The following is a 13,528-nucleotide window of genomic DNA, read 5'->3' on the forward strand; positions in this document are numbered from 1 at the left end:
CAGTTAAAAGGGGTGGCAAAGCGTCCCAGGCTCTGCGAAATGCTCGAACTCATGACTTAGATGCTATACCGCAAAAGTACTTTCGCACCATTTACCGTTTACCGGTTCTCAACCGATTCATAAATCATTCAAGATCCTCCAAAATTGTTTTTTAAAAGTAAATAGGATTGATTTTCAGATAAAAATTAGTTATCGGCTATGAACCGGTTCATTACCGATTCAAAACCGATTTGAACCGGTTTAATTTTATAGGAAATTCCAAGACCTTTCCAACAAGCCCAAACATGACCCCATTCGCTAGATAAATGCGTCCACTAGTGTCTTTTTAACCTTTGACCTTGAAAAACCGTTATTAGGAATGATTCAACGGTATTGTCGTATAACTCTTTCGCGTCATTAGGGTCATATATGACCCGGGGAAAAAACAATTTTTTTGACTATTTACATTAATTGAAAACTATCGGTTTATGCACGACATCATAATAGAAGGATGTAAGATTCTTGGCTAATTTTCTCAAGACTCCAGATATTCAGGAAAACAAAATATTTGAGATCAAAAATCACTAATTTCGAACTTTGTGAAATGACTTTTCTTTTTCAACATTTTTTTTATTAATTTATTTGCTTCAGCAAAAAGTTCTTTAGACACACAAAATAGAATATCCAAAGATTTTATATTGCATATTTTGATATAATAAACTACTCTCAATTTTCCAGAAAAGCGTGTAGAATTTTCCGGGTCATATATGACCCTATTGTCGGCAAGAGAAAAGTTTATGAAAGTGTTTTCGTGCCACAATGTAGTTGGGACAGTTGGGACATCGTTTTTCTTTGTGAAATCCAGAAGGAAAATATCTTGCTCCTGAACATTTCATCTTATATCTAATGAATTATAACATATTTTGCAATATTTAAAGTATTCTGCAACTGTACAATATTGTGCAATTGTATTGTGTGTGAATAAATATGTAGATAAGTTTATTTTTGCCAAATACCACTCAAAATATTGTGACAGTGACTGTTCAAGGGATTACCAGGAAGATTCCTTGAACACCAGGAGTACAGTATTCATCAAGACAATCCAGTTTGCCATGGTTTTGGCCAAATTAAAAACTTCAAGCAAAAAAAAAACTCTTAAAAAGCCCGTGATATAGATTTTGAAAATGGTATGTATGTACACTTCCCTTGAGGACAATAGGGTCATATATGGCCCGGGCTTTTTCCGAGTTTTCACGCAATGGAAATTTTTTTTTCCTGTCAGAACTATTATATTTGATCATAAAGCATTAGGAAAAACTCAATTTTACATGAATTCATCTGCTGAATAAAAGTGTGACGCGAAAGAGTTACAATAATATTTTTATTTTTATTTCCATAATATAGTCACTGCAGTGACATAATAGAACTATTCAAGTTTGAGAAAAAGCAAAAATAATATTTTTATCCATTAAATAAGTGAGTGTAATCGACTCATTTCAATCTTGTGCCAGCTGGGTTCTTCACTAAAAATTTTCTAGCAATAATATTTTCGCTGGTAGATTGAAAACATTTATTGTTTTTTTCCTTGTGAAAAAATATTTTAAATCCAAAGGTTTAATTAAAAGTGAATTAGCGAAAAGGCGACCCAGTTAGTGCATGCTGACTTATTTCAGTATTATCATTATTTTATAAATTTTCTTTAATATTTTTGATAATTTTTTTTACATTATGTTTCTGAATGAAACAGTGAATAATTCTATGGATTTAGAAGAAGTGAAAAAGAATTTCATCAGTCCAAAAACAAGCGTTTAAGTAGCACTCTTTGGAAAACGATCCACTTACCCCACCTTACTATATTTAACTAAAATCTAACTGAAACTTAAAAAGATAAAAAAACATATTCCAACGGCCTTAAAAAACCATACAAAAGACTCACCTTATTAATGAAGTTCTGAATCTAAATGCAAAATTTTTTAAAGGGTCGAACATCTAACTGCAAAATAAAATACTCTTTTTCATAATTGTAATACATAATTAGTGGTTTCTTTATTGGTCATTAGAATGTTTTTTTTTTCTCGACTACAGATTACAAAGCGAATATGTTGCCATTGAACTCGGTCTACAAAGTTGCAAAGTGATTTTTTTTCTTTAATTCAAATTCCAAAATGTTATCTCTCTTGTTTTCTTTTTTTTCTTGCTCAAAAATTTGTGCGAATTTGCCCAAAAATTCATCAATCTTTAGCTCTCACTACACAGAAAATTCGGCAAAAGGTAAGTGTATGTGTGATATGAATTCAATGCAAAATTTGTCTTCAAACAATTTGTCCATGATGTCTCAAATCGAGTATTCATCCAATTAGATATGCCTCACTTATTTGAACATTGTTAAATTAACATCATGCTTTTGTCGATTTTCTTACGTACTTTATGTTAATCCTTTCTCCATTCTTCTGGATTTGATTTTGTTTTATTTAAATATATTCTTCTTTCCTTCTTTTGGGGAATATGTTGAAGTTAGTATAAAGTGATTAAGTATGCTATCATGATTTTTCTTATCAATTCGATTATTTTTCTTTTTAAGATTAATTCATTTTTAAATAGTTGCTTTTCTTTCTCTTTTCGTCTGTAACATCAATATAGTATAGCCGCATATGCAAAAAGCCAAATGCAAATAGGATTGAAAGAAGTTTTTTTTTGTAAAAAATATTTAGAGTTCTACAAAGAGTTTTTTTGTCACTTTAATCCTCACACAACAATAAATATATTTTTTTATATCAATATAAGTACTAATATTTCAGTGAATTGTGTTCTCTAAAAGTGTTTTAAGTTTAATATCAAATTGGAAAATGCGTGATAATGATCTCTTTATTCACGGAATCGTGTTTAAAATTCTTTTATTTTGACAAAAGCATCTTCTAACTAATTCTTTTAATAAAGTGCACGTGAGTTTTATTTGTAATTATTGTTGTCACCATCAAAATCTTGAGAAAATAATAATTATTTCAATTCTGTTTGCTACATCTTCAATAATTTTTTTTTAATCACTATTGTCTTCATCCTATATTGAAATTGTTAATAGTCAAAAGTGCCTAATATTTTTTTTCTTATTTTAATGCATTTTCTCACTCCTCCGTAACTTTCAATTTTTTTTAATACCTTAATGTTGGTAAATTTTAGTACAAAAAACACTTCATCGTTATTCATTTTTTAATCATTTTTCCTCACGCTAGAAGATTTTATCATGTTTTTGCTTTTGACTCATTCACTGATTTTTAATACATCTTTTACTTCTTAATTAATTATTCCTTTTATAATTTCCTCGTCTATGTGGATAGCAATATTTTTTTTCTTTCTTTCATGTTTAGACAACGAATGTTATTGTGATAACCATTATGTTTCATTAGTATTCTATACCAAGTTTTAATATGTGGTTAGTTTTATCGCTAGAGAGATTTTTTTTTGTTGATAGAGAAAGGAAAGGAGAGGGTTAGAAGATGGAACATTTAATGTTCATCTTCGATAGGATTTGAATTGGGAATGGGGAATTGATAAATTAAACAAAAGCAGTTATAAAAAGAAAATCTTTTAATTGCAAACAATGAATGATAAATTTTAATAGTCAAGACAAATCTTTGAACAAACTTTTTTTTCTAATTCTTTTGGTCCGTCGAAAAAATCCTTTCACACATTTTAATGTTCAAGTGGAAGGGGAAATATTATATATTGAGACAAACAAACTCCATTCTAGCTTAAAAGTTAAGAAATTTTTCAAATTGAAAGAATTGCTATAAAAAACATTTGAAGCTAAATTTTATGATTTCCGGTTAACTAAAGAAATTTAGCCAAAGACAATCTTAGTTATCTCATACTCTACACCATATATGCTTTTAACCCAAGACACCTTCCTTTTATAACAGAGAGACAATTCGAGCATTAATAGCTGGACTTTCCCGAATAGAACTGATATTTGTAGTTATTATAGAACAAAACCATTTTGTTGAGGGTGAAGAAAATCTTGTTCGAAATTCGAATACAAAAATGTGCCGATCTTCACCATGTTGTGAGAAAAATTAAAGCAACGGTGCTCATTACGTACCTCATACCGGTTCCATTGTCAAACCCCTTCATAATAACGTGAAGCTTGCCTTCAATCTTAGTGTATAACACTTCGAAATATTGTTTTAATTTTTCGAACATCAACACCGTTTTTTAGCGGAGACACTTTCAGATAATAAAATCTTCTCGTCCTTTTTCTGTAGAATGTAACAAAGGAGATAAAGAATCATGAGCATTTTAAATTTTTAGAAGTGTATTCGGTTCTAAAAACGTTTATGTGTTTATCACATTCGCTCCCAAGTCGCAAGAGACCTTTCCGTATTTTTTGGGTGCATTTCCTCTTTCCACGTTTCTGGAATTCTTTCCGAATTTCTAGAAATGGTTTTACGCTCCTACACTGAGAAAAAAAGGGGGTGCGATTAACATTTTTTCCTCGTAACTTCACTTTTTAGGTGTAAAAATATATCAACATTTTTTAATGTTAATTTTACACCTTTTTAAGTGTAAAATTAACATGAAAGACATCTAAGACATTTTCGTATTTCTGAGACGTATTTCGTGTTTTTTAAATACGATTCTACATTTTTAGAACCCTTTTCGGATTTTTAGAAATATTTTAGCCGTTCTAGAAACATTTCCATGTTGCTTAGACTCATTTCCCGAAACTAAAACCGTTTTTGCAATTCTTGAATCCATTTCCACATTTTTAAAGGGGTTCTCATAATTCTTATGTGGAACTTAACTTTCTTGTGTTGCTAGAAATATTTTCGCATTTTTAGAATTATCTTAGCATTTCTATAAAAAAATGTTTCTGTATTTAGAAATATTTCTGTGATTCGTAGATCCATTTCTAAAATTATTTTTGCATTTACGTTTCTACAAGGGTTTCTGTATTTCTAAAAACGTTTCCGTGCTTATTCGACTCATTTCTGTGCGTTTAAAACCGTTGTTGTAATTCTTCAATTTATTTTCTCAATTTTAAAGGGTTCCCATTATTTTTTAATTGATTTCAACGTTTTCGTATTTCTAGAAATACTTTAATACTTTTAGAACTGCTTTCGACTTTCTGAACACGTTTCTGTATGTCAATAAATGTTTCCGTATTATTCTTGAATACATTTCCTTGTTCCTAAAAACGTTTCTATGATTCTTAGACACATTTCTAAAAATATTTTCACCGTGTATTGGATTTGCTTCTCGTGTTTCTAGAATCACTTTCGAGTTTCTAGAAATGTTTTCGTGTTTCCGTATCTACAAAACATTTCCTTGTTTCTTGAAAGCATATCTGCGTATCTGGATAGTTTTTTTTTGTGAGATTGTACCAATTTCCGTATTTTTGCATAACTTCCCCGAATTCTAGGTTGCGTGTTTCTTGGATCATTTTCGAGTAGAATCATTTTCGAGTTTCTAGAAATGTTTTTGTGTGTCCGTATTTCTAAAATGTTTCCAAGTTTCTTGAACGTATTTCCGCGTGTCTAGATATGTTTTCTGTGATTCTTCGATCAATTTTTGCATTTTTAGAACGCTTTCCAAAATTCTTGTACACTTTTTAGCATTCATAGAAATGCCTTCATGTTTCTAGAAAAGTTTCCACATTTTTCCCTTCATTTCGCGTTTCTAGGAATGTTTCTTCTTTGTTTCTTGGATGCGTTTCTCAGACAAATGGGTTGTTTTTTTCACTATGAATTGCCCTTCGCCTTTAAATGTGGTAAAATGAACGGATTCAAAACGTTCATAACCAATCTTCATTTAGTTGTGATTTTTACATGTCACATCTATTTTAAATGCGAAAAAAGGTCTGTAATCCGTTCAATTGATTTCCAATGTAACGCATGAAATTTTTCTCAATTTTTAAGCTAGAAGAGAGAATTTAAGAGTTCCTTTGCTATCTGTCGATAAACTTTCTAAACACCACATTTAAATATTGATTAGTCCATTATCTAGATAATTATGCTGGAATAAATAGTTTTTTTCTTCATGTATCTGGCTTAGAGTGTAAGAGCAAATTGTCTCAAACAATTGTCAAAAATCAATTAACTAACTTGGCAAAAAAGAAGAGCTGCTTATTCGTAATATCACAATCAGTAGCAACTAATTTCAGTATCTTTCCACAATTTTTTTTTACGTTTACTCTCTCGGTTATACAAAACAGATTGACAAACAGAAAACTACAACTAAAATAGAACTAAAAAATAAATCTATTGCCTACAATAATCCTCTGAAAGAATTACCTTTTTTATCGCCTCGAGTAATTTTTAAAAAACAATCTAATAATAGAAATAAAATATTTGCTAATTGAAAATAAAATAAATAAATTACAAATTTTGAAGAATTGTGTAATAGGTAAAATGAAAAATGTAAATTTTCTAACCAACTATTTCCCACATTATTGTTCCATTTATAGGCACAAACAATGATTTTCTTTTCCGTCAATTCATCTCCTATTTTTTTGTTCTATTTTTTGTTTTCTTTTATGCAAAAATAAAATGGAAATAATATCTAATTTGTTCAATTTATAGTGAGAATTAAAAAAATATAAATTTATAAGTATTATTTGATCATGACCAACGCACAATAACTTTTGTTTTTTAAATATGTTTTCGAAACTTCCTATGAGAGTGAGCGAGATGACTAGATCTAGATCCCACTCTCTCTCACAGGAAGCTCCAAAAATGTGTTTACAAACAAAAGTTATTGTGCGTTGGGCATAATGCCCAACGCACAATAATAAGTTTTGTTTTCTAAACATGTTTTTGACATTTCAGTGAGAGTGAATGAAATCTAGATCTAGTTATCTCGCTCACTCTTATAGAAAATGTAAAAAAAAAACATGTTTACAAACAAAAGTTATTGTGCGCTGGGCATAATGCATCATCACTTTGAAATATTTGTTTTTACTTTCAAAAATTTACCCCAAAAAAATCCCAGATGGACAAGAAACCATTTTTGTAAATTTTTTTCTTATTTCTTTTTTTTTTAATTTCTTCACCCAAAAAATTTACTCTCAGGCGAATGCTTAATTTTTCGAAAAAAATAATAATAAAATCATGGTAAAATTGAAAAAGGGGGGAAATTGTAGTTTTTTTTTGTGTTTGAAGTAAAAGAAGGAATATTAGTTTTTACCTGCTGTTGACCTCCACAATCTCCAGCTCTCAAAGTGTCGTCAAACGTTATTCAATCCATGTGCAATCTTCCAGCGTGGGCTGACTGTCATACAAAATCCATTTCTGAGCGATTCTTATACATTCGCCTCTCCATTGATCGCTCAAACCACTTCTTCAGCTCCGACACAATGAACACCGACGATGTGAGCGACACCAAAAAGAGCAAATCCATTGCTGTCAGTGCTTCCGTCTGGAATACCATCTGCAGTGGCGGAAAATAGATCACAAGCAATTGCCCCAGCAGAGAAAATCCCACAGCAAGGAGGAACATCTTGTTACTAAAGAGGCCAATTTGGAAAACACTTTTGGTCTGAGACCTGCAGCTTAGGGCATTGAACATATCAAAGAGGACAAAGCACGTAAAAGTCATCGTGGTGTCCCTCTTAGTTTTACCACCCGATCCATCAGCCATCTCACGCTGAAACACCCAAAGTGTCCCCAGAATAATAATACTGGCCGACAGAAGGACATTCACGATCACAGAACGCGTTATCATCGGTTGTCTCACATTTCGGGGCTTTTGCTTGAGCACATCCTGATCCACTGGCTCTACGCCAAGCGACTGAGCCGGTGGACCGTCCATGATGATATTAATCCAAAGGATTTGCATGGCATTGAGCGGATTGGCAATGCCCATAAGTGTGGCCAGAGCAATGAGGGAGAGAGCAGCAATGCTGGTACTCAGTTGAAATCGCACAAAATTGCGAATGTTGTAGAAGATGGCTTTGCCCTCCTCAATCGCAGCACTGCAAGCAAAGTTTTTTTCATTAAAGTGAATTGAAGATGTAACAATTATTTTATCGCTTAGATCAGCAATTTTTCGTAATTTCCTGATCATTTCAATTCAATTTAATTCAATATATTTCTCCTCAATTAATGCTTGGTTGCAACTGCCGCCGTCTTATGACGATCGATCACATCAGGTAAATGGCAAAATCCTGAATCACACATCGTATATTCTAAAAATTTGCAACAATTTAAATTGCTGGTGAATGGCTATCGTTGCGTGAGGAAGGAGCGACAGAAGCAAACATAATGAGAGATGATGAGCGTCAGCTTGCCCCAAAAAAGCATGTCGCTGACACTACACTGAGAGAAATCCCAAAAAGTTAAAATAACATTCTGGAAATGTTAATTTTACCCTGCAGTATTGATCCAAAATCGTTGTAAATATTACCTTTTTTAGGTGTATTAGGGGTTACAATTACCCTTTTTCATGTTAATTTTACCCTTAAAAAGGTGTAAAATTAACATTAAAAAATGTTGATATGTTTTTACACCTAAAAAGAGTTAAAGTTATGAGGAAAAAAGTTAATCGCACCCTCTTTTTTTCTCAGTGTGGCAATACAGAAAAATTATACAAGGATTGTTGATTTAGGTATCGAAAAAGTTATGACAATTAATGATCCAAGTAACAATAGCGATCTCAGTGGCGCAATAGGCTAGAGCGTTGGGTCTTGGACGGATAAGATCTCTAACTCGACTCGCAAAGTTGTTAGTTCGATTCCCGCGCAGTTCAAGCAAAATAAATGTCAGGAAAGACATTTTCACTGTGATAAAATGTAATATAATGCACCGCCTCTGCCTACAAAAACTCTGGGAGCGTGGAAGAAGCATCCACACTACGGGAAGATGCTCCTGGGCGGTCTACACAGGGACTTAGTGGATTCTTCCATCACGGAAAATAACAGCAATATAAAATGCTTACATTGTTAACAAAGTATTCTACGATTATTAATTATAAGTGACGATACCAAAAATACTAAATTTTTAGTCAAAATACAGTAGAGCCTCGCTATATCGTCAGGTAAATCAGCATTTGTCGTAACTTCATTTTTGCGATTTTGGAATATATACATATTTGGAATCAGCGTAATTTTGTTTATTAAACGCACTTGTGAAAAAGAAACTTTTATAAGCCCATTAAAAACATTTTAAACAAAAATTATCGTAAGTACGCTTAATTAATAAAAATTTATCAGAATTTGTCGTAACTTCCATTTTTGGGGAAGTTACGACAAATTTCCATACAAAATTTTCAATAATCAGCATTTGCCGTAAGTTCTTTTGCTCACTTGCGTGGCTTGTAATTTGCAGCAAAATTACAATATTACTCAACAAAACGTTTACAAACTCTTCCAAATATCGAAAGACAGTGCGAATAGTGTAACATGAAATCATTTTAATTCAATATTTTTTGTGAGAAAAAAGTAAGAAAAAATCCCTGCCCATCTGTCATCAATTCAAAACAAAACAAGTGACGCGACACATAAAATTTCTTCAATAAAACTTATGAAATAAAAGCTTTTTGAGGTAGGGATACCAATTTAATTGCCTAATTTAGTCAAATAAAGGCACTTATTATCACTAGAATAATTCAAATTGATATAATGCATTTTTGAAAATTGTCGTAACTTCCAAGATCTCCATACATTGGAAGTTACGTCTTTATAAACGATAGAAGTTACGATAAAATCTTATTGTGTTTCATCGAACATATATCTCAATATCTGAGCTTTAAAATAATTTAATAAAAATTTTCTCGAGTTAACTTACAGTTTATTAGTGCCATTTTTATTATTTTGACACAAAAGTATCGCATTCGGGGCTCATTTTTAAGAAAAATAAAGCTGAACTGAAAATTTCGTCTCCTGAAAAGTTCTCAAAAGGAAGTTACGACAAATGCTGATTTAACTGACGATTTGCCATATTTGGTTCCAGATTTGATACTTGGGTCGCGCTATAGTCCATGTCATTTTTTTAAATTATCAACGACTTTTAGTATTGAAATTGCTCGACGGCTTCCACTTTCTTTGCGATTGTGGTACTTGTCATCGCTCTCTTCATTATGGATCACAATTATCACAACTACCCAGCAAAACTTCGTTCTGCAATTCCGCAATTTTTCTTCTTCTTCCTTTTTTAACGGCCATCATTCAAAAACCGCACTAGCGATCGTAACGGCAAATAACCAAAGCTATCAAAATTCGTCTCGAGTAAGTGAAGTCTCACATCCGTTACCTAATGGCTGCTTCAGAGACGGTTATTTCAAATTTAGGGTAAGTGTGCCAAATTCCGGCCAGCTTGCAATTTCGGCCATCTTTTTTGTTCCTCGAATTTCCATGAACTTTTAGATTTTACGTACTCTAAATATTATACAATTCAAAAAATGTAGCTTAGACAAAAGATATAACATGAAAAAGATATTGGAAGAATTCCCGAAGGACACGGAACTATGAGAATGAAGGTGGCCGAAATAGGGCACCAAAGCTATGTCTATATTTTTATTCATTTTAAAATACTCTGAGAATGATTTTAGAGTAAAAAAAAGACGGTAAACTTTTTACAAGGTTCCAAGCAACACTCTTTCAGAAGAAAGAATAAAAAAAATCAATTTGAATTTAAAATATTACATTTCACACTTACCCTATACATTTTATTGGAAAAATTGAATTTACTTAATGAAATGAAAAGAATATTTTTTTCATAAATAATAAATAATTTTAAAGGCCTCAGCTGAAAATCTCATCGCAAATTTTTTTTTGTTCTCAAGAAAATTCTTGTACAATTTATGAAAAATGCAGAATTTTCGGTCGGGCGGGAGGGGCGGTAGTATGTTTAATACTGCTTTTTCATCCTTCTCTATAGACAGCAACAGCATACCTTCGCAGTATTTATATATATATAATATATCATGAAAATCGTGATTGTAAATTCTACCAAGTTGATAAATAATTTCAGAGAAAATATTCCAAGTCCATTTTGACAGAACGACATCTTGAGGAAAGTGCCGAAAATTCATAGAATTTTCTGTAGAAATTCTGCAGAATTTTTATACAACGATCGGATCCACCTTTAGAACAAAATTCTGCAGAATTTTCGGCAGTTACATTTTCAAATCTGACGAATTTCTACATAGTTCTGCAGAATTTCTTCAGATTCTGCAGGTGGGTACTCAATAAAGTTTACCAAAAAATATTAAAATAATTATGACAACATTTCATGTCGCGTACTAAAAAAACATAACCTAACTTTAAATCAGTGTTTTGAAATCAACGATCGAAAAATAGAGAATTCTACGCTATTATACTTCATTTTTTAAATAAAAACATCACAGGATAATTCATTTTCATTGCTGAACACACATGCATACATGACCTCAAAATTATTTTAAATGTAACCGTCGATAACTCGTCCGGATTGCGGCGATCCGGATTAGAGAGCGGGCACTGTATTGACTGATGGTAGCGATGAATCCGAGACACCTTAACCATTTTCAGGTATTTTTGCTTAACTATCAAGGGTAACCGCATTTTTATCTCAATTTTGAGTAACGCCATTATAAACTTTTCATTATTGTATTTTAATTAAATCCCAAATAATATTATATAAAGATCATAAATTACTCGGAACTTAGAAAATAAACTTTCAAAATTAGCTTTTAAAAAAGGGTAACAATTCTAAATTAAATCTGATTTAATTTGTATCGTTTTTTGAACGAGTCTAAGTACTCTTTCGAAAAATTTACTTACCGTCGATAATATCGACATTTTTGATAACTGCGTATTAAAATCTTACTATTTTATTAATTTTCTTTCACTATCTAAAAGGATATTTCTTATTTTTTTCGGTATTGTAATTCAAAGCATCGCACTTACGGGTATTTTTAAGAAAAAAAAGAAAATGAAAAAAAGGTTTCTTGAAGAATTATCAGGTAGCACAGTTGCTGATTCAAGCGACGATAATTTTATTAATAGGGTTAATAAAAAATTACTTACATTATAGTGTGAAAATCATCATCGACGAGTATCATATCTGCTGCTTCCTTGCACACATCTGTCCCATTCTTTCCCATGGCAATCCCAATATCAGCCCTCTTGAGAGCCACACCATCGTTAACTCCATCTCCAGTCATTCCCACAATATTCCCCGTCTGCTGCAGCGCCTTCACGATGGCCAATTTGTGTTTGGGTGTAACTCTATAGAAAACACTCACGCTGTTTATTATTTTTTCCAACTGTATATCGCTCATCTGATCCATTTCCTGTCCGGAAATTGCCTGCTGATGCACCACATCCAGCCCAATGAGAGACGCTACAAAGGGCAAATAATAAAATCTTGTACAAAAAAAAAAACCCGGGAGCAATAAATGCCACACAGGTTGCAAAACAGGTTGGATTATTGAGAAATTTTGCAGGTAAATAAAGGTGCTTGATCAAAAAATAAAATATTTTTCACATTAAAAAGACCATCCACCTTGAAGAAAGCCCCAAAAATAAACTTGATTAACAGGAAAGCGTCTCATTTTAAACATTTTCAGCAAAATTCCTCTTATGTAAGATTAATGCTTGTTTGAGGAGTATTTCTGGATCATAATACCTTCCACCCAAAAATAATTTTGTCCCTCTTTTTTCTTCACTGCCTCCTCTATAAAAAGCCTAAACACTTGAGTAACTTTCAACAGTTGAAGTTTGTTAATGTTGTTGTAAGGGTGGTTTTTCCTCTTTCAAAATCTTGTTCATTTTTTCCCCTTTCCTTTCACCCTCTTACTATTTCAACCACAAAATTATTCCTACCCCAAAAAAAAATGAATTTCATGGTGAGTGTCAAGATTTTCATCCCATCATTTTTTATGCTTTTCGAACGCTTGTGACTTGAACAGAAATAATCGGATTACGTTTCTCCTTCCAGTTGACTTGTGTACTCTTCGCCCTGTCCCTTACCACCTCCCTCGCATCCCACGTTGAGTACGTTGAACCACCCACTCTGCATCGGACAGTCCATGTCATCAGAAAAGTTCATGCTCCAATCGTAAAACACGTTGAGCATCACGTGCAGGAAGTTCCAGTGCCTGTGCCAGTTGCCGTACCCGTCGAGACTCACGTGCCCGTAGCTGTTCCTGTGGCTGTCGAAGCTCCCGTTGTGCCCGTTGTCGAAGAACTCGATCCCCTTTCAGCCCTTGTTCACAAAGTAAAAGCTCATTTGTTGGGAAAGAGATCCCTGGAGGTTTTGCACAAGAAAGTCGCATTGAAGAAGGATGTCGTGGCCAGCAAAGCAGCCCTATTGCACCGAAAATTCGACTATTTGGCCCATCGTCATGACTAAATTTAGCTAAATCTAACAGAAACCCCAGAAAACTTAATGCTAAATCGACTAAATCCCCCTCACAGATTAACCTTGTGAGAATAATTAATAATTAAACCAGGAAACTCTAAATAAATATTTATGTGATTAAGTAATTGATCTTTAAATGTTGTACAATTAGGAAAAAATAATAAAAATGCTTGCTTGATAATAAAATTTAATATCTAATTAATTCAGATTAATGT

At 32.5% G+C, this 13,528-nt stretch overlaps 1 protein-coding gene across 1 annotated transcript in view; it reads right to left on the reverse strand.

The window, feature by feature from the left end:
• Window positions 1-1,990: 1,990 nt before the first annotated feature.
• The window catches only part of LOC129802882 (calcium-transporting ATPase type 2C member 1), a 36,430-nt gene continuing 24,892 nt past the window's right edge, over window positions 1,991-13,528 (reverse strand). The window contains exons 5-6 of the mRNA XM_055849072.1: window positions 11,978-12,293; window positions 1,991-7,945 (exon numbers count right to left, since the gene is read on the reverse strand). Coding sequence (XP_055705047.1) covers window positions 7,246-7,945; window positions 11,978-12,293 — 1,016 coding nt within the window. The 3' untranslated portion in view covers window positions 1,991-7,245. The remainder of the gene's footprint in view (window positions 7,946-11,977; window positions 12,294-13,528) is intronic.

The sequence above is a fragment of the Phlebotomus papatasi genome, chromosome 2 (assembly GCF_024763615.1).
Source record: "Phlebotomus papatasi isolate M1 chromosome 2, Ppap_2.1, whole genome shotgun sequence".
NCBI classification, from domain to species: domain Eukaryota; kingdom Metazoa; phylum Arthropoda; class Insecta; order Diptera; family Psychodidae; genus Phlebotomus; species Phlebotomus papatasi.